This window comes from Poeciliopsis prolifica, unplaced genomic scaffold (genome assembly GCF_027474105.1).
Source record: "Poeciliopsis prolifica strain line A6 unplaced genomic scaffold, Auburn_PproV2 SCAFFOLD066, whole genome shotgun sequence".
NCBI lineage: Eukaryota > Metazoa > Chordata > Actinopteri > Cyprinodontiformes > Poeciliidae > Poeciliopsis > Poeciliopsis prolifica.
The window spans coordinates 405793-432582 of record NW_026562441.1 but is presented as its reverse complement, the minus strand read 5'-3'; the positions used below and the strand labels follow the sequence as shown (position 1 = coordinate 432582).

Genomic DNA, 26790 nt, shown 5'->3' with positions numbered 1-26790 from the left:
TCCTGAGGAAGATAATTGGTTTGAGAGGATCCAAGATGTCGCAATGTTTGGGGCCATAAGTTTCACAAACCATGATATTGTTTGCAAAGATGTTCTCCACCAACAAGGATAATCCCACTGCTGAGATTTTCAAATGAGCTGTTAAATGTATTCACTCAGATGAATAATATTAACACTGGTTACAGTCAGTGTAAATGGTGGGAGCTAAGATGCATGAAAAACAAATGGAACATTAAATATGGTTAAACGGAGGCAATTTCAGTCTGAATTGAAATATTTCAAAAGCTCAACATGAAGTGACGAATTTAACTGCAAGTTGAAGCCTAAAGAAATCCCTCCCAAGCAGAAAACTGCTGAAAGCTCCTCCCTTTTATTAAACAGAGTTCAGCTCTGCTGCTTCATTTCTGGTTTTTCCCGTTTAACTCATCTGAAAGCTTTAGTATCAATAGGATCCTTGAGCTCAAAACACAAGCTGCTGTAGATCAGCAACAAGTTGGTGTTTGTCTTCTTGTGAGACATATCTACTGGAGGAAAAGAAACTTCAGACATTCAGTGTTGTTGAGAAGTGAAATGGCTCACAGAGGAAATCAGACGGATTCAGAAAAATTTTCCTGTTCCGTTTGTCTGGATCTACTGAAGGACCGGTGACTATTCCCTGTGGACACAGCTTCTGTATGAACTGCATTAAAGACCACTGGATGGACAGGATCAGGTGAAAATCCCGAGCTGCCCTCAATGTAGGAAAGGTTTCATACCAAGACCTATCCTGGTGAAAACATTGTGTTATCAGAGTTGGCAGAGGATCTGAAGAAGACTGGACTTCACGCTGCTCCAGCTGATCATTGCTATGCTGGACTGAAGATGTGGCCTGTGATGTCTGCACTGGGAGAATATTAAAGCTGTCAAGTCCTGCCTGGTCTGTATGATTTCTTATTGTGAGAATCATCTCAAATCTCACTATGATGTCCCTGGACTGAAGAAACACATGTTGGTGAATCCCTGCAAGAATCTTCATGAGAACTACTGCTCTCATCATGATGAGGTGATGAAAATCTTCTGTCGTACTGATCAGCAGAGTATCTGTTATCTCTGCTTAATGAATGAACATAAAGATCATGAAACAGTCCCAGCTGCAGCAGAAAGAGCTGAGAAGCAGAAGAAGCTCCAGGAGAGTCGACAACAAATCCATCAGAGAATCCAGGACCAAGAGAAAGATGTGAAGCTGCTTCAACAGAGGTGGAGGCCATCAATGTCTCTGCTGATAAAGCAGTGGAGGACAGTGAGAAGATCTTCACTGAGCTCCTCCAGAAAGGAAGCTCTGATGTGAAGCAGCAGATCAGATCCCAGCAGGAAACTGAAGTGAGTCGAGTCAAAGATGTTCAGGAGAAGCTGCAGCAGGAGATCACTGAGCTGAAGAGGAAAGACGCTGAGCTGGAGCAGTTCTCACACACAGAGGATCACACCCAGTTTCTCCTCAACTACCCCTCACTGCCAGCACTCAGTGAGTCTACAGGATCATCCAGGATCATTGTTCGTCCTCTGAGACACTTTGAGGACGTGACAGCAGCTGTGTCAGAGCTCAGAGACATCGTACAGGACGTCCTGAGAGAACCATCCAAAAAGATGTCACTGAAAATAAAGATAAGAATGTTTTAGTACCAGAACCAAAGAGCAGATCTGGATTCTTAAAATATTCAAGAGAAGTCACTCTGGATCCTAACACAGCACACAGTAGGTTGTTGTTGTCTGATGGGAACAAAAAGTAACTAGAATGGAACAACAAGAGTCGTATCCTGATCATCCAGACAGATTCACTTATTATGCTCAGGTCCTGAGTAGAGAGAGTCTGACTGGACGTTGTTACTGGGAGGTGGAGTGGAGCAGGAAAGCAACAGTTCACATAGCAGTTTCATACAAGAACATCATCAAAGCAGAAAGATCAAATGAATGTTCATTTGGACTTGATGACAAATCTTGGGCATTATCTTGTGACAAAAACAGTTACACATTTTATCACGACAACGTTGCAACTCCGGTTCCAGGTCCAGTTTCCTCCAGACTAGGAGTGTATCTGGACCACAGAGCAGGTATTCTGTGTTTCTACAGAGTCTCTGAAACCATGACTCTGATCCACAGAGTCCAGACCAGATTCATCAGCCGCTACATGCTGGAGTTTGGCTTTTAGATGATGGATGCTCTGTTGAGTTCAATAAACCTAAATAGTCAGCAGTGATCAAATGTCCCTGCATTTGATATACCTTTTAGTTTCAGATTCTTTAGTCTCAATCAATGCTGCTTAGAACTGCCATTTCAGACCAAATGTTGTTCAGATGCATGTACAGGTGAGCTGATGGAAATTGTAATCATCATCATCATCATTATTCTATTGAACAAACATCACATTCTGGCTCAACTTGACTATTTTATTAACTTGACATTTGAGATGCTTTCAGCACCTCTTGACAGGAGGATTCTGCTCTACTTAATATTACTACAATAAAGTTAACATGTTTCATGTTTGTACAGGAAAAACATCAATCCAATTAGAATATACAAAATGCATTTATAAATAATTATAACAATGAAGAGCAGTTGTTTTTAATCCTGAATAGTAATGGCTCTTGAAAACATTGAATAAATGCAGTGACTGGTAGAATAACACAATGTTATCTGACTTGAGATGTTAAACAGTGAAAAAAGACTTGAAAAATATGTTGTTTTAGTGGGATATGAAAATATAAGTTGACTTTTTTCAATCTGCTGGTCCCACTCCTTAAAACTGTGCATGATGTGATCACTTGGGATCCTTCTAACAGAGGATCTCAACCACACTTGAGCCAACTCTGACCATCCCAATTTCAGTGCACATAATTGTTGGTGACCTTCTGTTAAACCCCTAAGAGGCCATCCCCAAAACTGACTGGGCCCAGGAGTTAACGACAAAGGAATGAGTGGACTTGTTTTGATTGCACAATCCTGCTCCTTAAAGCTGTACCTGGTAAAATGGCATTGGACCCTCTCAAGTTCCACTTTCTCACTCCACAAACTTGATTCATCTCCCCTCACACTAGATGGCCTCCTTCACCAGTAAGCAGCTTATTCTCAATAGCCTCCTCCTCAGCCACTGCTCACAAACCATGGAAGAAAGAAGAATGTTTAGTAATTCTTTCATCATTTTATGTGCTTTTGCAAATAAACATTTTTTCCTTTAAAATGTCTCCCATATGTGATTCTGCATGTGAATAAGAAAATCCTGAAGATATTTGCTGAGTTTTGACTTGTGAGAGGTGGACAACACCTGGACACATAAAAATTAAAACATTTATTCAGGATTGTATATATGTGTTTTATATGTCGTGTTGTTCAAGGTTTGTCAGAAAACCAGTAACATCACCACATCTGTCAAAATCTCTCAAAAATGATAAGTTCTGCCTTTGCTTATTTTCTCTTTACGTAACAGAAAGATGTTTAATAGAGTTCGAAGTCCTCATATGAATATGAATTCTGGATCGATTATTTACTTTCCCAAGTAAATAATTTACCAGCATATATTAATGCACATGGATTATTCTACAAGAGTTGGTAAGTGTACTCACACAAATTGATATCATATGAATATAGAAATGAATGTAACACTGATTACGATCAACTGGAAGCAAAGTGGGAGTCTGAACTAAAAAGTTTAAAAATAGGAAGTGAAGAGAGAAATGCATCAGCAGTCTGAAGGATTTAGAGTGTTTGCAACAAATACTGTGAAGCTCCTCCCCTCTGTTGAACACAGAGTTCAGCTCAGCTGCTTCATTTCCTGCTTCGCTGTTTCACCCGTCTCAAAGCTTTAGTATCAGTGGAATCACTAAGCTGATGAGACAAACTGCTGCAGATGAGTAAGTAAAAAAACTGGTGTATAGCTTCTGTTTGTACATATTTACAGAAGGAAGAAGACATTCAGTATTGTGAAGTGAAATGGCTCAAAGAGGAAATAAGATAGATTCAGGTAAATATTCTTGTTCCATCTGTTTGGACCTACTGAAGGACCCGGTGACTATTCCCTGTGGACACAGTTACTGTATGAATTGTATTAAACTCTACTGGTATGAAGAAGATCAGAGGAAAATCTGCAGCTGCCCTCAGTGCAGGAAAGGTTTCATACCAAGACCGATCCTGGTGAAAAATATCATGTTAGCTGAGTTGGTGGAGGATCTGAAGAAGACTGGACTCCAAGCTGCTCCTGCTGATCACTGCTATGCTGGACCTGATGATGTGGCCTGTGATGTCTGCACTGGGAGGAAAATGAAAGCTGTCAAGTCCTGTTTATCCTGTCCAGCTTCTTACTGTAAGAATCATCTCCAACCTCACTATGATGTTCCTGGACTAAAGAAACACAAGCTGGTCAAACCCACCAACAAGCTCCAAGAGAACATCTGCTCTCGTCATGATGAGGTGATGAAGATCTTCTGTCGTACTGATCAGCAGAGTATTTGTTATCTCTGCACTATGGATGAACATAAAGGCCATGAAACAGTCCCAGCTGCAGCAGAAATGATGAGAAGCAGAAGAAGCTCCTGGAGAGTCGACAACAAATCCATCAGAGAATCCAGGACCAAGAGAAAGATGTGAAGCTGCTTCAACAGGAGGTGGAGGCCATCAATGTCTCTGCTGATAAAGCAGTGGAGGACAGTGAGAAGATCTTCACTGAGCTGATCCGTCTCCTCCAGGAAAGAAGCTCTGATGTGAAGCAGCAGATCAGATCCCAGCAGGAAACTGAAGTGAGTCGAGTCAAAGATGTTCAGGAGAAGCTGCAGCAGGAGATCACTGAGCTGAAGAAAAGACGCTGAGCTGGAGCAGCTCTCACACACAGAGGATCACAACCAGTTTCTCCTCAACTACCCCTCACTGCCAGCACTCAGTGAGTCTACAGGATCATCCAGCATCAACATCCGTCCTCTGAGACACTTTGAGGACGTGACAGCAGCTGTGTCAGAGCTCAGAGACAAACTACAGGATGTCCTGAGAGACACAGGGACAAACATTCAACTGGCAATTACTGATGTGGACGTATTACTGTTTAGACCAGAACCAAAGACCAGAGCTGAATTCTTGAAATATTCAACATATATCACTCTAGATCCAAATACAGCTCACAGGAATCTGTTATTTTCTGAGGGGAACAGAAAAGTCACAGTAGTGGATGAAGAACAGTCTTATCCTGATCTTCCTGACAGATTTGATTGTTGGTATCAGGTCCTGAGCAGAAAAAGTCTTCCTGAACGTTGTTACTGGGAGGTGGAGATGAGAGAAGAAGTTTATGTAGCAGTTTCATACAAATATATGGGCAGAGGTGATTATTCAGGTGGTTGTCTGTTTGGATACAATAACATGTCTTGGGCATTCTATTGTGACAAAAACAGATTTGATTTTCTTCACAACTATGTTTATACTCCAGTACCAGATCCAGTTTCCTCCAGATTAGGAGTGTATCTGGACCACAGAGCAGGTGTCTGTGTTTCTACAGCGTCTCTGAAACCATGACTCTCCTGCACAGAGTCCAGACCAGATTCACTCAGCCGCTATATGCTGGAGTTGGATTTGTCCAGATGGCCCATCATGCCGGACCCTCTGCTGAGTTGATTAAGCTGAAATAGTCATCAGTGATCTGAGGTCCATTTGGTTAACATGTGCATTCTAGTTTAAGTCTCTTCCAGCTCCATCATTGTGGCTGAGAGTTCATTGTTATCATTTCTTCACTGCTCAGAAATAAAGCTACTTTGTCATCTTGTATGCTGATCATTTGTGTCTTCCTGTTTCTGGTCCGCCACGGAGACTACCAGGAGGATTTTGATTCACATTTATTGCTTTCTCTGACAAAATGTCAGTGAAATTGAGATGAGCTGAAGGAAAATGTGGTTATCTACAGATTAAATGATGATTATTGATCAGGACATCAGTCATTGTTTTGTTGGACAAAGCTACATTAACTTTGTCCAACATGTGGTCGGGACCTCTTGTCGGAAGAATTTATGCTGATAATAAAGCTAAAATGTTTCACTTCATATGAAACAATCATGAGAAAAACTGTAATCTCCTGGATTTTATCAAAGCCTGACATGCTGCCAGAAATGAAAAGGTTTACCAAAACATGTGATATTAAAAAAAAAATCAAACTTAATGAACATAAGTCCAGGTCATCAATTGTGTTTAATTCTGGACAGTACTGACTCTGGGAAATAGAGAACACATTTACATTGTTTTAAATTTGTAACAAGGTTAATAATACAACTTTAGTTTTGAATTTGTTTCATTTTTCATTAAAGACTATTTAAAACCATTTTTATAATAATTTTGTGAACTGTTCAGACTGTAGATACGGTTTCCAAATTAATTATAAAAACTAAGAAAAAGCTATTAGTGGGATAAATATGTACTTTTGGCTTCATTATCTATAGTTTGGATGCTTTCTAACAGTTTGATTTTTTTTCATGTCTGCACTGATGACTTTTTGTGAACTGATTTTGGTTTTGATAAAAAGAAAAATCACTATTGTAATAGGTTTGATTTTATTGTTTTTGATTAGACACAATCAAAACAATTGTTTCAAAATTATTTCATCTTTGTGATTCATGTTCACTGTATTATTCTAGTGCTGCTTAGAATTTGAGCAAATCATGTTTAAGTATCTATTATCAAATTATTATCAATTATTATCAAATTTACATCCAGTATTTGGAAACAATAAAAGCTCTTTTAGCTTTTACGATCATTTTTTTTCTTTCCATGTCTGATAATAAATTGATGGTTTGGGTTTTAAACTGTTAAAAAAATTAACTAAATCCAAAGGAAACAAAATCATTTCTGTTCATATTTTCTAGTTGGGTTTATGAACCTGTTTTACTAGAATGAGTCACTGGAACCAGTGGATTATCTCTGTTTGTTAGGAAGCTGCTTGTTGGGATGACAACTCTGGCTCAAACTGAACCGCCGGTGTTTACAAATTCAGTTTTCAAAGTGCTCCAATAGGTCAGTTATGGCGTTAGATAACCCCATAAGAAACCTCGGTTCACTTATGAAGTTATGGTGTAAAACTTTAGGGTGCTTTTCCTTCTGCTCCCAGAGGTGCCAGAGAAACCAAAATTACAGGACGTGAAGCCGGGGCAGCCTACTACCTGCATGAAAAACCAAAGATTTAAATGATTAGAACACCTGTAAACACTGTCTCATATTCAGGGAAGAAAGATCCAGTATAACCAGTTCAACCACTCAAACATAGAGGCAGGTTCAAACAGCACATTTCCTGGTTCTTCCCCTTAAACAATCTGAAAGACAAAGGATCAGAACATTCAGCGTCAGGAAAAGTTCAGGAGCACAGCAATTAGAAAAGACGAGGTTTTGGCTTTTTCTGTCGAAGCTTAATTTGATTTAAAAGATCCCCGTGTTACTCAGAACTGAAATGGAGGAGCCAGGAAATCAGATGGATTCCATAACATTCTCTTGTTCCATCTGTTTGGATTTACTGAAGGATTGACTATTCCCTGTGGACACAGCTACTGTATGAACTGTATTAAGGACTTCTGGGATGGAGAAGATCAGAGGGGAATTCACAGCTGCCCACAGTGCAGACAGAAATCCAAACTGAGGCCTGTCTTGGTGAAAAATGTGCTGTTAGCAGATTTGGTGGAGGATCTGAAGAGAACTGGACTCCAAGCTGCTCCAGCTGATCACTGCTATGCTGGACCTGAAGATGTGGCCTGTGATGTCTGCACTGGGAGGAAGAGGAAAGCTGTCAAGTCCTGCTTGGTCTGTTTGGCTTCTTATTGTGCGACTCATATTAAACATCACTATGAGGTGCCTGCACTGAAAAAACACCAACTTTTCAACCCCTCCAAGAAACTCCATGAGAGCCTCAGTTCTCTTCATGATGAGATGATGAAGATCTTAATGAATGAATTTGAAACGGTCTCGGCTGCCGCAGAAATGACTGAGAAGCAGAAGAAGCTCCAGGAGAGTCGACAACAAATCCATCAGAGAATCCAGGACCAAGAGAAAGATATGAAGCTGCTTCAACAGGAGGTGGAGGCCATCAATGTCTCTGCTGATAAAGCAGTGGAGGACAGTGAGAAGATCTTCACTGAGCTGATCCGTCTCCTCCAGAAAAGAAGCTCTGATGTGAAGCAGCAGATCAGATCCCAGCAGGAAACTGAAGTGAGTCGAGTCAAAGATGTTCAGGAGAAGCTGCAGCAGGAGATCACTGAGCTGAAGAGGAAAGACGCTGAGCTGGAGCAGCTCTCACACACAGAGGATCACACCCAGTTTCTCCTCAACTACCCCTCACTGCCAGCACTCAGTGAGTCTACAGGATCATCCAGCATCAACATCCGTCCTCTGAGACACTTTGAGGACGTGACAGCAGCTGTATCAGAGCTCAGAGACAAATTACAGGACATCCTGAGAGACACAGGGACAAACATTCAACTGGCAATAAGTGATGTTGATGTTCTGCTGTCAGAACCAAAACCGAAGACAAGAGCTGAATTTTTGAAATATTCAACAGAAATTACTCTGGATCCAAACACAGCTCATACACAGCTGTTATTAACTGAGAGGAACAAAAAAGTAACAATAATGAAACAACAACAATCTTTTTCTCATCATCCAGACAGATTTACATTTTATGATCAAGTTCTGGGCGTCCAGAGTCTGACTGGACGTTGTTACTGGGAGGTGGAGTGGAGAGCTGAAGCAATCCATGTTGCTGTTTCCTACAAAGACATCAGCAGAGATGGGACTGCAGATGAATGTGTGTTTGGATTCAATGACAAATCTTGGGTGTTAAGTTGTTATGCAAAGGGTTATACATCTTTACACAATAGAGTTAAAACTCAGGTACCAGGTCCAGTTTCCTCCAGAATAGGAGTGTATCTGGATCACACAGCAGGCATTCTGTCTTTCTACAGCGTCTCTGAAACCATGACTCTCCTGCACAGAGTCCAGACCAGATTCACTCAGCCGCTACATGCTGGGATCCGACTTTTTGATCTGGGAGACTCTGCAGAGTTCAATATAACTGAGTAGAACAGCAAAGAATCGCAACAAAATACTTAGCTATGACAGGTCAGAATGAAAAATACCTTTCATTTTCAGTGATTTTCAAACAATAGAAAAAGAAAAACTTAACAGTATTTCTGCTTTGAAATATTCACATTGAAAACAAAAATCAATGAAGGAAAATGTTTTAATCTGCAATCATAAGTTAATGTAGATTTTGAAAAGTGTGTAAAAATGAATTGTTCTTAAATAGGCTACATGATAGGTTATATGAAATAATGTTTTACTAAAATATTCTTGTTCAAATTTAACAGGTTAGAATTTATGATTTATATTTTCATGTCAAATATTTTTTCTTATTTCCTCCAATGTGCAAGAGAGAAGCACACAAATGATATGAAGACATTTTTCATTTTAGTAAGTTTATACTTTAAATATTTTCTTGTTGATTTATATTTTCTGACTGTTATGCTAATAAAAGTCTCCACAGAAAGAAATGAGTCTCCATCTTGTTTAAAAGGCATCAACCTGCTAAAGTACAGACACCACTTCAACATTTCCCAATACAACCAGTTGTAAAACTGGCATGTTAGTTATTGCAGATCAAATTTGTCATGTAAAGTCAGATAGCATGTTAGCTGTAGCTAATAAGCAAATATAGCTAGTAACAGAATGTTGGCTAAAGGAGGCTAATGCAGCCATTAACTTCTTACTTTTCTTTCACATACAAGCCACTCCTAGACCAGTTCTGGTTCTCCTGGAGTTTTATTGCCTTTAAGAGTTTTACTGTTTGCTACATATATCCTCAGAGAGATTTCTGCAAAGCCAGCAGCACAATGCAACAAACAGTCCGGTTGTTACATACTCATTAATGAGGAGTTATTGCTGCAAGGCAATGGCTTGATGTAATCTCTTACATACTTTCTTAGAAAGAAAAGTTTTTAACCAATTTTACTAGTAAGCTGAAGTTGTCTAATTGGATGGACTTTTTATATGTGTTATTTAGTAAGAGCAATGCTGTATATAAATAAATATACAGAAAATGGTCAACTGGAGTCCAGAGTCTGAAGTAAAATGTTTAAAACACAAGAAATGATGTGAGAAATGCAGCAGCAGTCTGAAGTCTTTGCAGATAATTTGCCCCTCCCAACCGCAGCTCTGGGTTAAACTCCTCCTTTGGGTTCAACACCGAGTTCAGCTGTGCTGCTGCATTTCCTGCTTCCTTCGTCTCACTCCTCTGAAAGCTTCAAGATCAGTAGAATCACGCAGTTGATCACAAACTGCTGCTGATCAGTAAGTAACAAACTGGAGTTTGGCTGCTTATGGGACAAATCAGGAAGAAAAACCTGAGACATTCAGAGTTTTTGAGAAGGGAAAAGACTGAGAGGAATCAGATCTGTTTGGATCTACTGAAGGATCTGATGACTATAACCTGTGAACACAATTACTGCATTAACCTCATTATTATAGTTATTAACAACAACAATAATAATAATTCATTTTATTGATGACACCCTTCGTATTTACTGAAATCTTCAGTAAACATGTTCAACAATCAAATGCAAATAAAAACGCAAGTATGATAAAGTAAAACAGGAACCTTACAGATTAGGTATTAAAACAGGATGTTTTGTTTAAAGGGAGAACATGGAAAAACACTTCATTCAAAGAAAAAGCAGCGTATTTCGGTTGAGGTACAAGTTGATTATGTTGAGCATGGTGAGTATTAGTGACTTTTCTCAGCTTTGTATGTGTGATTAATTTGCAATCTGGACACAGAGCAGAATGGGTTTCCATTCCTGCATGTCCTGCAGTTGGTTTGCTGCACGACAGCTGACTGAGACCAACTGCAGTCCTCAGGAAGCAGGAGGGACCGCACTGCTCACTCTGACCAGCTTTTGAAGAGGAATTGGAGTTTTAAAAGTTGTCATTAAAAGTCTCTAATTACAGAAAAAATTAGCTTGACTGTTTTCCTTGTTGCTCTTTTGAAAAAGAGGGTCTGAAAATTTACTAAGTATGACAACAAAGTCTCTAAGTTGTCAACTGTGTCTCTTTGGTCTTGTCCAGAGGTGCACATACTCCCTCCATTTAGCCGCAAATGGTGCATTCCCATGAAGACAGAGAAAAGGAGATTTTGTAGATCTTAGCAGGGACAGCAAATCAGGATGAAGAACAGAAATTATGTGTTTCATGTCAAGGTACTCTCATTAGGGTCCTGGTAGACTGTTCTGCATTTATCGTGTTTTTTGTATGTCTTTCCTAGGAATCCCAAAGAGAAGTTCATTACAGTAATCAAGTCTGGAGACGACGAAGGCATAAACAAACTTCTCTACATCTTTCCCAGAAGTTAAAGACTTCTGGGAAAATCAAAGGAAAACCACAACAGGCCTGGTGAAGGAAACAGTTCATACTGAGTCCTGCTGGTGAAAAATCTGAAAAAGACTCCAACTTGAACCAACTGCTTCAGGTTTCTGCTAACCCTAAACCTGCCCTCGTCATGATGAGGTGATGAAGATCCTCCATAGTACTGATCAGGATTGTATCTGTTATTTCTGCACTATGGCTGAACTTAAAGGTCATGAAACAGTCCCAGCTGCAGCAGAACCAGAACAAAAGGGCAGAGATGAATTCTTAAAATATTCACAAGAAATCACTCTGGATCCAAATACTGTGAACGGGTTTCTGATATTGTCTGAGGGGAGCAGAAAAGTGACAAGAGGGGAAGAACAACAGTCTCATCCTGATCACCCAGACAGATTCGCTGGTTTTTGGTTTCAGGTCCTGAGCAGAGAGAGTCTAACTGGTCGTTGTTACTGGGAGGTGGAGTGGAGAGGAAGATTAGTTTATGTTGCAGTTTCATACAAAAACATCAGCAGAGCAGAAAGATGTAAGGAATGTTTTTTTGGACTTAATGATAAATCTTGGTCATTACGTTGTGACAGAAAAAGTTACACATTTTGGCACAATGACATTGACACTCCAGTACCAGGTCCAGTTTCCTCCAGAGTGGGAGTGTACCTGGACCACACAGCAGGTATTCTGTGTTTCTACAGCGTCTCTGAAGCCATGACTCTCCTGCACAGAGTCCAGACCAGATTCACTCAGCCGCTACATGCTGGAGTTTATATTTATCATGGCTCCTCTGCTGAGTTCATTAAGATGAAATAGTCAGCAGTGATCTGAGGTGGCTGGGCCCAGATTTAGTGAGACATAGCGGAGTTGGATTCTTCCTGAGATTCCTCTATTATTATTAACTATGATCAGAAGTAGAGCAATGGTGATCATTTCACCATCAGTGGCATGACGCCACTGAAGCACATCTGTGCTTTATAGACGCTAACTAATTTCCAGGTCAGCAGAACATTAACTGATGTAACTAACACTACAAAGTTTTGTAGAAAATGTTTTAATGACATTTGTATGCATTAAAATGTTATAAAAATCTGTAGTTTCTGCCTTATTGATGCTGAATGCCAATTATATATCTTTTTCCCCATGCAATAAATTCTCTGTCTCAAATAATGTCAATCTACTCTACAAATAAAAATCTTATAAATTGTTTCTTAGAGACTTAATGAGTCGAAGAACTCATATTTATTTCTTTAATTAAAAGAGAAAAGGGAGAGCATTACAATAAGCAAATCAAAGCTGAAGTTTGTATGTTTGTGTTTCCCTTAGAAAACCAACCAGTTCAGCAGGTTAAAAACATTATGACATAAATTGTTTCCTTCCTCAGGCAACACAGATAAAGGTGTCCAAAACTTATTCAATACTTCATTAGATAATACCCCAAGTTACCCAAAGAAATTAGGTAAATCTTTTTAACAGTCAAGTGTTAAGATTGGAGATGAAGTTAGCTCCAGTGTAGGCTGATGGTGCAGATTTAAACTGATTTTTCACATGGATTGAAATATGGCATGACGCCACTCCCATCTTGAAAAAGAAGGCAGTTTAACAGTTTATTTCCTGGTTCTTTCAAAACCTCAGACAAAGTCCAAGCCACTGCATTGTGAATTTGAGGAGTCGACAAATCAACCTGCTGAAGCTCGATGAGAAAAAGACAAATTCTGGTTTGGCTTATTCTGAAGCACATCTGTTTGCAAAAAAGGAAAGAAATACTACAGACGTTCAAGGTGAAATGGCACAGAGGCGAAATCAGAAAGAGTCAGCTAAATACTCTTGTTCCATCTGTTTGGATCTACTGAAGGATCCGGTGACTCTTCCCTGTGGACACAGTTACTGTATGAACTGCATTAATGACCACTGGGATGGAGAAGATCAGAGGAGAATCCACAGCTGCCCTCAGTGCAGGAAAGAGTTCATACCGAGGCCCAACCTGGAGAAAAACATCATGTTAGCTGATTTGGTGGAAGATTTGAAGAAGACTGGACTCCAAGCTGACCACTGCTATGCTGGACCTAAAGATGTGGCCTGTGATTTTTGCAGTGGAAGGAAGAGGAAAGCTGTCAAGTCCTGTCTAGTTTGTTTGGTGTCTTACTCCCAAAAGCACCTTCAACCTCACTATGAATCACCTACGTTTAAAAAACATCATCTGGTTGAAGCATCTACTGAACTTCAGCAGAGGATCTGCTCTCGTCATGATGAGGTGATGAAGATCTTCTGTCGTACTGATCAGCTGTGTATCTGTTATCTCTGCACTATGGATGAACATAAAGGCCATGAAACAGTCCCAGCTGCAGCAGAAATGGCTGAGAAGCAGAAGAAGCTCCAGGAGAGTCGACAACAAATCCATCAGAGAATCCAGGACCAAGAGAAAGATGTGAAGCTGCTTCAACAGGAGGTGGAGGCCATCAATGTCTCTGCTGATAAAGCAGTGGAGGACAGTGAGAAGATCTTCACTGAGATGATCCGTCTAATCCAGGAAAGAAGCTCTAAAGTGAAGCAGCAGATCAGATCCCAGCAGGAAACTGAAGTGAGTCGAGTCAAAGATGTTCAGGAGAAGCTGCAGCAGGAGATCACTGAGCTGAAGAGGAAAGACGCTGAGCTGGAGCAGCTCTCACACACAGAGGATCACATCCAGTTTCTCCTCAACTACCCCTCACTGCCAGCACTCAGTGAGTCTACAGGATCATCCAGCATCAAGATCCGTCCTCTGAGACACTTTGAGGACGTGACAGCAGCTGTGTCAGAGCTCAGAGACATCGTACAGGACATCCTAAGAGACCCATGGACAAACATCTCATTGGCAAAAACTACAGTAAAGGTTTTGCTGTCAGAACCAGAACCAAAGACCAGAGCTGGATTCTTAAAATATTCACAAAAAGTCACTCTGGATCCAAACACAGCACACAGGAAGCTGTTTTTATCAGACGGAAATAGGAAAGTAACATCAAAACTTTCCTCAACTTCTGTATTACGGTATCATTTCAGTGATCCAAGCAGATTCACTGATTATAATCAGGTTCTGAGTAAAGAGGGTCTGACTGGACGTAGTTACTGGGGTGGAGTGGAGAGGAGGAAGAGTTGCTGTAGCAGTTTCATACAAGAACATAAGCACAGAAGGAAGGTCAGATAAGTGTTTATTTTGATTCAATAACAAATCTTGGGCATTATATTGCGGCAGAAACAGTTACACTTTTCATCACAAACATTGAAACTCCTGTACCAGGTCCAGTTTCCTCCAGAGTGGGAGTGTACCTGGATCACAGGGCAGGTATTCTGTGTTTCTACAGCGTTTCTGAATCCATGTCTCTCCTCCACAGAGTCCAGACCAGATTCACTCAGCCGCTACATGCTGGGGTCCGACTATTTGATGAGGCAGATTTTGTTGAGTTCATTAAAGTCAAATAGAGTCAGAACAGCATAAATGAACCAGTGAGATATTCACACCTAGGGGCAATGGGAAGAAGCCAGAGTACCCAGAGACAACCCATCCACCAGGGACAACATCCAAACTCCATGCAGAAAGACCCCGGGACGGGAATTGTACCCAGGGCCTTCTTGCTGTAAGGCAACAATGCTACGAACCATCGCACTGTGCAGCACACGTGATAAGACTAAACACAAAAGAAAATATTCAAAGTTGAACTGGGCGAAGATTTTAGCAAGTCAAGACGCATAACTCTGAGGGAAAGCTCATTGATGCAAGAGTAATAGAGAGAAAACTGGTTTAACACGTTCTAATTATATAACTTCTTTCTCAATGCAACTTTTAAGAAAATTAGTCATCATATCCCCACATATCAAAGTGGTTCTAAATAATGAAATGCATTTTACTGTATTTGAATATATCTGAGAGGATAGATTATGTCTGTTTGCCTTTTGAAAAGTGCCTTAAGACATCTGTTGTAAATTTCTCCAATTTTAATGCGATGAATAAAATGAAATTAAATGGATGGATATGTCCTATTGACTTCAAGGCATCAGTATGTAATTTTTCATCAGTACCTCTTCAGTAACCACTACCTTATCAAGAAGTTCACTCTGCAAAAACAACCTCTGTCCTCTAGAGTACTGATAACAGCAATAAAAGCCACTCCCATTTGTCAGGTAAACAGTAGGGAGTGGCTGGTTGTTCATTTCCCTAAAGGAAGAGTCACACAGTATTACTGAAACTCTGCAGCAGAAACATCAGATGGATTCTGCTAAATTAACTTGTTGTATTTGTTTGGATCTGCTGAAGAGTCCGGCAACTATCCCCTGTGGACACAGCTACTGTATGAACTGCATCAGGTCTTGCTGGGATCGGGAAGATCAAAAAGGAGTCTACAGCTGCCCTCAGTGCAGGAAAAGGTTCACAACAAGGCCCGGCCTGGTCAAAAACATTGTGCTTTCAGAGTTGGTGGAAGATCTTAAGAAGACTGGACTACAAGCGGCTCCAGCTGATCATTACTATGCTGGACCTGAAGATGTGGCCTGCGATGTCTGCAGTGGGAGGAAGATGAAAGCTGTAAAGAACTGTCTGGTTTGCTTAGCCTCGTTTTGTGAGAAACACATCCAACCTCATTATGAGTCTTTTACTTTTAGTAAACATAAACTTGTTGAAGTTTCAGTGAAGCCCCAGCAGAACTTCAGCTCTCGTCATGATGAAGTGATGAAGATTTTATTCGATAAATATAAAAGAGATCCAAATGCAGCAGAAAGGACAGACAAGCCGGAGTTTGAAGTAATGCGACAACAACTCAAGCAGAGACATCAGAACCAAGAGAAAGATGTGAAAGTGGTTCAACAGAAGATGAGGAGCATCAGCGTCTCAGATGATAAGCAGAGGATACCAAGGTGTCACTTCCCTCCTCTAACAAAAAGAGGGTGAAGAGCAGACCTTTATCAGTGCCGATACCGCCTGGTCCAGACCCAGTCCCAGGTGGTGGGTCTCTCCAAACATGAAGAAATTGATCAAAAACTTCAACAAAGATAAACCAGCCCTGTTCCCACCTCCATTCCAACAAAGATTTGTGGTAAATGTGGCAAGGATTTGTCCAGCACTCAACCAGCTTTGAAGGCAATGGGCAAAGTTTTCCACTTCAGCTGTTTCTGCTGCATCAGATGTCATCGCCCCCTGCAGGGCTTGCAGTTCTACACAAGGAAGGCTCACCAGAATGTGAAAGTTGCTACGTGACATCCCTGTCTTCCTGCTCTCAATGCGGAGAGAAAATCACTGACCGTATCCTGAAGGCCATGGGAAAGTGCTTCCATGTCCGGTGCTTCCTGTGCAGCACCTGCTCCTGCATGCTGGATGGACTCCCATTTATTGCAGGTGAAGTCAACAAGCCCTACTGTGAACAGGATTACCACAAGCATTTCTCTCCTCAGTGTGAAACCTGTAAAGAACCCATTGTTCCGGCTGCGGGCAGTGATGAAATGATAAAACTGGTGGCTCTGGGGAAGAACTACCACATCGAGTGTTACCACTGTGAGGACTGTGATCGACCATTGTCAACAGAAGTAGATAAATATCAAGGTTATTCTCTAAATGGCAGGGTTCTGTGTATTAAGTGTCACAGCAAGAGAACCAGGAAGTGATTGACTGATGTGGGATCTTTAGGTTGGACCAAATTTAAAAGCATGATTTCTCTTAACATTTTTTTTGATAAGTTTCATACAAGTTCTGCACTGAATAAAATCTGGTTTATTGCAGATCTATATAAGTCTTCCAACCAAGTTTGTTGTTAGAAATACATAATGTTTTAAAGCACTTAGCAGATTTTTAATACAATACTTGTTTTCATATACACGGTCAAATTCAACAATATGTGTTCAGATGAGGCTCATTTGTCGAATTAAAAGTATCATTTTGACAATAATCCTTAATCAGGTGTTAGACATACTTTTCATTAAGTCCATATTTCTGTATTAGAATATTTGTTTTGCCTGATGTAATATTCTAATCTTAAATGTCATGTTTTTTGTTAGCTGTAAGTATAAAATCATCATGATCAAGAGAAATAAAGGTTTGGAAGAATCATTCTGTGAGTAATTAAAAACAACAGTTAGAGAACTGAAAATTATACTAAAAGTATTGCAGCATATTTTAGTTGGTTGTCAAAAGACCAACTGGATGAATATATGGTACTTAGAGTGACAAAATAATGAAGTAAACTTGAATATAAAATACATATTTCAACAGAAAAAACTGACATCCAAATATAAGTTGTTACGCACCATAAATCTTTCAAACCAAAACAGCAACAGGTGGTTTATACAAGCTGAAGCAGTGCAACATACTTCCAGTAGCATTGGCTTTTACTTGATCTGTAACATTAACACACACAAATTACTTTGTGAGACAAATAGAACAAAGCCTGAAAACCGACTGAATACTTCTGGAGATAGCAGGTGAAGGTAAGATAAATGTATATTTCTACTGTAGACTCAAACTTGTCTTTGACTTGTCGTAAAGCAAACAGTCACTCCCCTCTCTGCAACACAAGTTCAGATCTGACAGTCGACAAGTTATTTCCTGGTTCCTCCCTTTTAAAGGTCAAGGCTTGGTAGAATTTCTGTACTGTAAAGAGCAGGACCTGACAATTGCTGAGTACGCAGAGCAGCGAGGGATAAACATGGATTCATCTAAATACTCCTGTTCCATCTGTTTGGATCTACTGAAGGATCCGGTGACTATTCCCTGTGGACACAGCTACTGTATGAAATGTATCAAAGACTTCTGGGATGGAGAAGAGCAGAGAAAAATCTACGGCTGCCCTCAGTGCAGGAAAAAGTTCATGCCAAGGCCTAACATGGAGAAAAACATCATGCTATCAGAGTTGGTGGAGGATCTGAAGAAGACTGGACTCCAAGCTGCTCCTGCTGATCACTGCTATGCTGGACCTGAAGATGTGGCCTGTGATGTCTGCAGTGGGAGGAAGAGGAAAGCTGTCAAGTCCTGCCTGGTCTGTTTGGCTTCCTATTGCCAAAAACACCTTCAACCTCACTATGAATCACCTGCGTTTAAAAAGCATAATCTGGTTGAAGCATCTACTAAATTTCTGCAGAACATCTGCTCTCGTCATGATGAGGTGATGAAGATCTTCTGTCGTACTGATCAGCAGAGTATCTGTTATCTCTGCACTATGGAGGAACATAAAGGCCATGAAACAGTCCCAGCTGCAGCAGAAAGAGCTGAGAAGCAGAAGAAGCTCCAGGAGAGTCGACAACAAATCCATCAGAGAAATCCAGGACCAAGAGAGATGTGTGATGCTTCAACAGGAGGTGGAGGCCATCAATGTCTCTGCTGATAAAGCAGTGGAGGACAGTGAGAAGATCTTCACTGAGCTGATCCGTCTCCTCCAGGAAAGAAGCTCTGATGTGAAGCAGCAGATCAGATCCCAGCAGGAAACTGAAGTGAGTCGAGTCAAGATGTTCAGGAGAAGCTGCAGCAGGAGATCACTGAGCTGAAGAGGAAAGACGCTGAGCTGGAGCAGCTCTCACACACAGAGGATCACACCCAGTTTCTCCTCAACTACCCCTCACTGCCAGCACTCAGTGAGTCTACAGGATCATCCAGCATCAACATCCGTCCTCTGAGACACTTTGAGGACGTGACAGCAGCTGTGTCAGCTCAGAGACAAACTACAGGATGTTCTGAGAGACTCATGGAGAAACATTGAACTGGCAATGACTACAGTAGAGGTTTTGCTGTCAGAACAAGAACCAAAGACCAGAGCTGAATTCCTAACTTACTCAAAACAAATAACTTTGGATCCAAATACAGCACATCAAAGTTTGTCATTGCTTCAGAGAAACAGAAAAGTATCGTTAATGAATCAGACATATCCTGATCATCCAGACAGATTCACTGGTTGGTCTCAGGTTCTGAGCAGAGAGAGTCTGACTGGACGTTGTTACTGGGAAGTGGAGTGGAGTCAGGACTGGGAAGTGGAGTGGAGTCAGGGAGAAGGTGTTGAAATAGCAGTTTCATACAAGAATATCAGCAGAACAGGAAGATTAGATGAATCTAAGCTTGGCTTTAATGACAAATCTTGGGCATTACGTTGTAACAGTAACTTTTGCACATTCTGGCACAACAAAGTAAGTACTTCCATTAAACGTCCAGTTTCCTCCAGAGTGGGAGTTTACCTGGACCACAGAGCAGGTATTCTGTCTTTCTACAGCGTCTCTGAATCCATGACTCTCCTGCACAGAGTCCAGACCAGATTCACTGAGCCGCTACATGCTGGACTTTGGCTGTTTAATCATGGAACTGCTGAGTTTATCTTGGTTAAATAGAGTAACTGAACATGCATAATAAAACGTTTTCTATTCAAACTAACAGCTCAAAACAGTTCATCACTAAGTATCCACGCACCCAAAGTCACACTGAGAAGCTGGAATTAAATCCACAATTTTTTTTACGTTACCTATAGCTCCAGTCCTGATGACATGATGACAAGACAGTGAAGCTAATCGTAATGAATTTCATATTAAGATCATTACAAAAAGAAAAGAGTTAAATGTAAAAACACTTAGGACATTCAAATTGTCATTTTTAACTGGCTGGACTATGCAGACAGTTAAGGCAAAAAATATAAATATAAATTTGGAGACACAGAAAAATCAGGGCAGGAGTTGTGTAAATGTAAATTTCTGTGTCTTTCATGTCACTGATTCTGAAGTACGCAAATTGAATTCTATCTTTTCCCACAACAAGGACTTTTGTATGTGGGTTAAAACTTCCAGATTCATAAACCACAATGTGTTTTTGGCATGCTGTACTTTTGCACCACTAGTCTCACACACAAGAGGTGCAGGTGAATCCACAGCCACTGTTCTGATGGATATTTACTTAAAGGAGGAAAAGGAGTTTCATCTTTTCACTTTTGCCAAATGCTTGTCAGAATCATGTCAGCTGCCTTATTAACTGAAATGTTTGTAAGATTGGACTGAACTGAGTATTTCTGAATATGATCGGAATCTGTTTGTAATTTGCCTTCAGGTTTGTTGTGAATCAGTGCTATTTTATTAAACTGAATTAAATTGACTGATGAAGGAAACATAACCTGTATAGGTGTCATCTATTTCTGCTGCACTAGGTGATGTCAACACAATATAGCCAAACATTGAGATGATATGAGGGTTTATTAATAAATTTTCTTCAGAAAGTATTTAAAAGTTACAATGAGATTATGCTTCCTGCTGTTTCCAGGAAATGTTTTTTTTTTTTAAAAACAGTGTGGATCTATCTCTCCTTTTTTATCGATTAAACAAACTTAGAAATACTAACTTATGGATAAAACTACACAGATCCTAATCTAAATACAAAATTTAGATTTTAGAGACAAAATTCAGAGTAGATTGAGATTAGTGTGCGACCAAAATTCAAAGATATTTGATTAAATTTCCTGCAGGTGTTCTGGATTAGCAGGCTTGCTTTTGTTCTCTCCAACATACAAACACAGGTTTATATTGCATCAATGTGGCCTGCCTTTGGTCCTGAATAAAGTCTTGATTTAGTAAATAAGGAGGCTCTTTCCAGATACACTTTTTGTAGAATAAATCAGTCCTAGAATATGAAGGCGACCAGGTTATTGTGTTACGTTTGTAGTGCTGCAACAGGACAGGTGGAAACAGAAAAAGACAGATTGACTGTACTGAAACTGGCAGGAAGGACATTCTAAAACGTATATTTGCCAATGCAAACAGTTATTTTTCTCTGTCTGTCTCTTCCCCCTGCTCCGTTCTCAGCACTCTTCTTGTTTGTGACTCACCCTGACTGAGTCTAGTTGGGCAGTTTGTCATGCAACAGCAAGCGAAAGCACAGAGAACGGGGAGGGACTTGGAGTTGTCTGACAGATAAATGTAAAATGCATTGCAAGTAGTTAAGAAGTGTTTTAACTACAGTGGTAACAGCAATAATAATTAATTTAAGCTTCTTTTCAAAGGAAAGAAAGAATATCACAGAGAATTCCCTCAGACAAATCCATGGCACAGACAAGGGGTAAGTCCAGACACATCCATCTCTGCAAAAGGCGGTTGATGTTTGTTAAAACCTGAATCCAGGGCGAAACCAAGATTGCTAAACTTATTGCTTAACATGTGGTTTCAGATCTCTGAGGTTTGGAAGAGGGGTGTGTAATTTTTAAAACCGACTGTGTCGAAAAGCTCTGGCTTAGACGATGAATAAATATACATAATTGCATAAATTATTAACAAGTTTTCTAAAACCCAACTACATTTGCAGCTAATTTTATTTCAGACATATTAAATACTTAAATCGAGACTATTAAATTGCTCAAAAGGTGATCTACTTTTCCAAGAACACAGATAAGGATTTAAGACCTGACGCTTCTTCCTGTGACAGTTTATAGCTCCGAGGTTTGACTCTGAGAGGGAAACGTTTGATATGAGGAACCTGAAAGTTGGGAAACTGTGTTGATAGACGTTGACGAGGCAAAGCAAGGAAATCTGATGGATTCTGCAAAACGATCTTCTATTTAAGTGGATCCTTATGCTCCCTTAAATACATTGTCTATGATCCCAGCATCGTTTTAGGGGAATCAATAATTCAAAGTTTCCTTTTGCAAAATTATGAATAAGCCAGGAAAAGCTTATTCTTTTAGCTGGAATGCAGGAACTAGCTGCATTTCCATTACAAATGTATGCAAGTCTTGGTCTGTATTTTGCTAATCTTTAAATTTTTTGATTTTATTTTATTCCATTAAATAAGAAATACATTAAAATCGAATGGGAATAAACTAGTTCCCACGGTAAGTAATTAAAAATCATGGCAGTGATGGAAGTACACAGTTACATCAACTACATTCATAATTCAGTCATGGTGCTAGTGTTCAGCATCTGTCAGACATTGAGTGTCATTTTTCAGAGGCATTTTGGAGAAATTGAAGACAGCGATTTTACAGAAGAGCTGTGGATTCACAATGACAACAGAAAAACAGGAACTGATGACTTCTATGAGACTCAGAAGTGAAGTGTGAAGAAGTAAGAATAAGAAATACAGCAGCAGTCTTATGTGTTTGTAGATCCTCCCAACAATGGCTGGTACGTTATTCCTCCGATTAAACACAGTTCAGCTGTGTTGCTCCATTTCCTGGTTCCTCCCATTTCACATCTGACAGCTTTATGACCGGTAGGATCACTGAGCTGAACAACTGCTGCTGATCAGTAAGTAACAAACCTGTTTGTTCCAGCAATGTTGTTTGGCTTCTTGTGAAACACAACTACAGGAGGAATAGAAACTAGAGATTCTGTGTTTTTGAGAAGCAAAAAGGCTCAGAGAGGAGATCAGACGTATTCAGGAAAATTGATTGCTCCATCTGTCTAAATCTACTCAGAGATCTGATTCCTATTCCACGTGGACGCAGCTACTGTGAATTGTGTTTAAGACTTTTGGGGACACAAAGATCAGAGGATCGACGTTGAGCTGCCCTCAATGTAGGAACAGTTTCGATATTGACAGAGTGAAACTTGAACAGAACACACGTTATGTCTGTGAAAGAAAATCCTAAATTATCCCAACACTTATTCAGAGCAGTGATTTCAAAAGGAGAGGGCAAGAAAGTTATGCTCTACATGCTGCAGTTTGAGAATTAGCACATGAACACAAAAGGTGCAGATGCGGGTTGAGTCTGAAGGAATAAATATTTCTTTCAAATGATTCGCATAATTTCAGGTGCAAAATATTTGCTATGCTCACACTAAACATCCTTGTTTTTCTTTTTTTAAACAAGCACAACCTTTGGGAATTACAATAGGTAATTTAATCAAAAGACGTATCCCAGCTAGAATAATATGGTGTTTTACACATTCTGGGGCAGAACTATAGTTCCAGCAATGTTGAACCATTTCTCATTTCTTCAATTTGTGCCCATTCTTCAGAGAAAAGCAGCCTGGTTATTCCAGTCCAAAAGCTGATGCATGTGCTGCTGGCGCTGCTCCTGATCACGCAGCTCTGGGATTGTAGATGTCATGTCTACTGGTACACTGGTGGTTAAGACATTGTTTGGAGTTTGCTAGGTTTGTTCATTGAGTAATCAGTGAGTTCAGTCTGTCATTCATCAAATTGCTTGTGTACAATACACTGCATTGAGAGGCTTGTATGACCTCTTAGGTGGTTGTGAAAGATGGGGAGGAATCACACGGGATACATATGAAGACTGATCCAGCCAGGGCAGACAGGAAGGGAACCTGTTAAAGTCACAATCATAGAGAAGGGATCTTGGGAATCAGCGAGTAAAGAAATAAGAGAGAGCAAATGGATCATTCATACATCTGGGCTATAACTTGGAGTCCAACCTGAACCAGTTTAGCAAGTTAAAGACAAAGTGACTCAAGGTAAACATGAAATTTCTTCTTGTTTTGAGTCCTCATACATTACAGATGAAACTGTCCAAGAACTTTAAAATACTTCGTCAAATTACTGCTTAAAAAGTTACTCACAGAGGATTTATAGTCAACAAAGAAGTCTGGAGATTAGCGCCAGTTTATAGTGGTACTAATCAGCTCTTTAATGACACATGCAGTTTAATCACTCCATCGTTTGAAACATTGACAACCTAAAAGTTTATTTCTTGATTCTTTATTCTCAGATCAGTTCAAGAACCAACAACTTAACCTGTTGCAAATCAGTGAGTAAAGAAGAAAGAAAAATCTTTATTTGGCCTGTTGATAAACCAGGAGGAAGAAGAACTATAGACATTCAACAGTGAAATGGCACAGCAAGAAAATCACATGGAATCAGCAAAATACTCTTGTTCGATCTGTTTGGATTTACTGAAGGACCAGTGACTATTCCCTGTGGACATAGCTACTGTAAGAACTGTATTGAAGAGCACTGGATGGAGACGATGAAGAGATCCACAGCTGCCCTCAGTGTAGAGAGACTTTCATACCAAGGCCTGTCTTAAAGAAAATATCATGTTAGCAGAGTTGGTCGAGGATCTGAAAAACACTGGACTTCAAGATGCTCCAGCTGACCACTGCTATGCTGGACCTGAAGATGTGGCCTGTGATGTCTGCACTGGGAGGAAGAGGAAAGCCGTCAAGTCCTGTCTGATGTGTTTGGTGTCTTATTGTCAGAGTCATGTCCAACCTCACTATGAGGTACCTACACTACAGAAACACAAACTCGGGGACCCCTCCAAGAAACTCCAGGACAACATCTGCCCACATCACGAGGAGATAATGAGGATCTTCTGTCGTACTGATCAGCAGAGTATCTGTTATCTCTGCACTATGGAGGAACATAAAGGCCATGAAACAGTCCCAGCTGCAGCAGAAAGAGCTGAGAAGCAGAAGAAGCTCCAGGAGAGTCGACAACAAATCCATCAGAGAATCCAGGACCAAGAGAAAGATGTGAAGCTGCTTCAACAGGAGGTGGAGGCCATCAATGTCTCTGCTGATAAAGCAGTGGAAGACAGTGAAAAGATCTTCACTGAGCTGATCCGTCTCCTCCAGGAAAGAAGCTCTGATGTGAAGCAGCAGATCAGATCCCAGCAGGAAACTGAAGTGAGTCGAGTCAAAGATGTTCAGGAGAAGCTGCAGCAGGAGATCACTGAGCTGAAGAGGAAAGACGCTGAGCTGGAGCAGCTCTCACACACAGAGGATCACACCCAGTTTCTCCTCAACTACCCCTCACTGCCAGCACTCAGTGAATCTATAGGATCATCCAGCATCATTGTTCGTCCTCTGAGACACTTTGAGGATGTGACAGCAGCTGTGTCAGAGTTACATATTTACTGGAGGACATTCTGAAAGACACATGGACAAACATCTCACTGATGATCACTGAAGTGGATGTTTTACTCTCAGAACCAGAACCAAAGAGCAGAGCTGCATTCTTAAAATACGCACAAGAAATCACCCTGGATCCAAACACAGCAAACAGATTTCTGTTGTTATCTGAGGCTAACAGAAACACAGCAAAAAAAATCCTGATCATCCAGACAGATTCACAGATTCGTTTCAGGTTCTGAGCAAAGAGAGTCTGACTGGACGTTGTTACTGGGAGGTGGAGTGGAGAGAAGGAGGAGTTAATGTAGCCGTTTCATACAAGAACATCAGTAGAGGAGCTTCAAATGAATGTTTATTTGGAGCCAATAACAAATCTTGGTCATTTAGTTGTGACACAGACAGTTACACATTTTTACACAACAAAGTTGAAACTCCAGTATCAGGTCCAGTTTCCTCCAGAGTGGGAGTGTACCTGGACCACAGAGCAGGTATTCTGTCTTTCTACAGCGTCTCTGAATCCATGACTCTCCTGCACAGAGTCCAGACCAGATTCACTCAGCCGCTACATGCTGGTGTTGGGCCTTTCTTTAATGGGGATTCAACCGAGTTTATCAAACTCAAATAGGGACCCTGGGACATCAATCAATATTTTGTTGTAGAAATTAATGAAAAAAAAAAATCTCTATTGGATTTCAGAGGTTGGAAATTCAGCTGCATATGCACAGTGATAAAAGTGGCAGGTTTGTTTTTGTGACCTTGAGTTTTGAAAGGTGCCCTCAAATAAAATATATTATTTCTGCCCGTCTTCCTAAAGTTTGATTTTGATCAGTAGATATGATCGGAATTGATTTCTCAGAAATTGTCAGGAAAAACAAGCTCACAAAGTAACGAAACAAAAAAATATATTTGCCCACGTGTTTAGGTGTGGAAACATTACTGTACTTGAAACTGATACCTTCAATATACGCTGGTTCAATATTTTAACAGAATGGTGACTATTATCTTTTTCTATTATTTTGTTCTGCTAACTAGTGATCATTTCATGTCTCATAATTATAGCTACTGACTGCTGCACACGATCAGGCATCAACCATTTTAAAAGACTTTAAACCACTGTTTTAATGAATCCATGTGTTCATGATTAAATGTATGCAGAGAACCATTAAGAATATTCTGAGTATTTATAAAATGTGATCATTCTGATTTCAATAACTGATGGTGAGCTAATCTTGAATAAAGATGGTTGAGACAACTTGTAGGTTTGTTGGGTTGATTTCTTGGTGCAACAAGGACAGTTCACAGCCTCTGCTCTGCTCAGTCACATACGAACTCTCAAACATTCCTACTCATCCTTGCACAACGGACTTCCCCTAATACACACTAATACAAAATGCTGCAACTGAAAGATAAAGAGGCAAAACTGTCTCACAGCAGGTAGCAAAGACAGATCAAGAGTTTTATTTTAACAAAAACAATGATTGTACAGCAGCTGCTTCTTTACTTATGTAGTTGAATCACTTACAGTCAAGACCAGATATTTACATATCTGGAAATGGCTCATCCTTTTATCTCACTACGTCTTATATCAGGTCATTGGCAGTACCG

The 26790-nt window shown here is 40.2% G+C and overlaps 2 protein-coding genes and 5 pseudogenes across 2 annotated transcripts; all 7 read left to right on the top strand.

The window, feature by feature from the left end:
- Positions 1–462: 462 nt before the first annotated feature.
- On the top strand, positions 463–2185 carry LOC129351314 (tripartite motif-containing protein 16-like; annotated as a pseudogene).
- A 1636-nt stretch (positions 2186–3821) lies between these two features.
- On the top strand, positions 3822–9300 carry LOC129351313 (uncharacterized; annotated as a pseudogene).
- Positions 9301–11487: 2187 nt separating this feature from the next.
- On the top strand, positions 11488–12384 carry LOC129351289 (tripartite motif-containing protein 16-like protein). Its single transcript, XM_055020183.1, has one exon. The coding sequence runs from the start codon at positions 11548–11550 to the stop codon at positions 12205–12207; it is 660 nt and encodes a 219-aa protein (XP_054876158.1). The 5' UTR covers positions 11488–11547; the 3' UTR covers positions 12208–12384.
- A 653-nt stretch (positions 12385–13037) lies between these two features.
- LOC129351283 (tripartite motif-containing protein 16-like) lies at positions 13038–15278 on the top strand. Its single transcript, XM_055020172.1, has 2 exons — positions 13038–14566; positions 14763–15278. The coding sequence occupies exons 1-2, from the start codon at positions 13178–13180 to the stop codon at positions 14811–14813; spliced, it is 1440 nt and encodes a 479-aa protein (XP_054876147.1). The 5' UTR covers positions 13038–13177; the 3' UTR covers positions 14814–15278.
- On the top strand, positions 14899–17189 carry LOC129351312 (zyxin-like; annotated as a pseudogene).
- Positions 17190–17431: 242 nt separating this feature from the next.
- On the top strand, positions 17432–22423 carry LOC129351311 (E3 ubiquitin/ISG15 ligase TRIM25-like; annotated as a pseudogene).
- On the top strand, positions 21277–25206 carry LOC129351288 (E3 ubiquitin/ISG15 ligase TRIM25-like; annotated as a pseudogene).
- The last annotated feature ends 1584 nt before the right edge of the window (positions 25207–26790 follow it).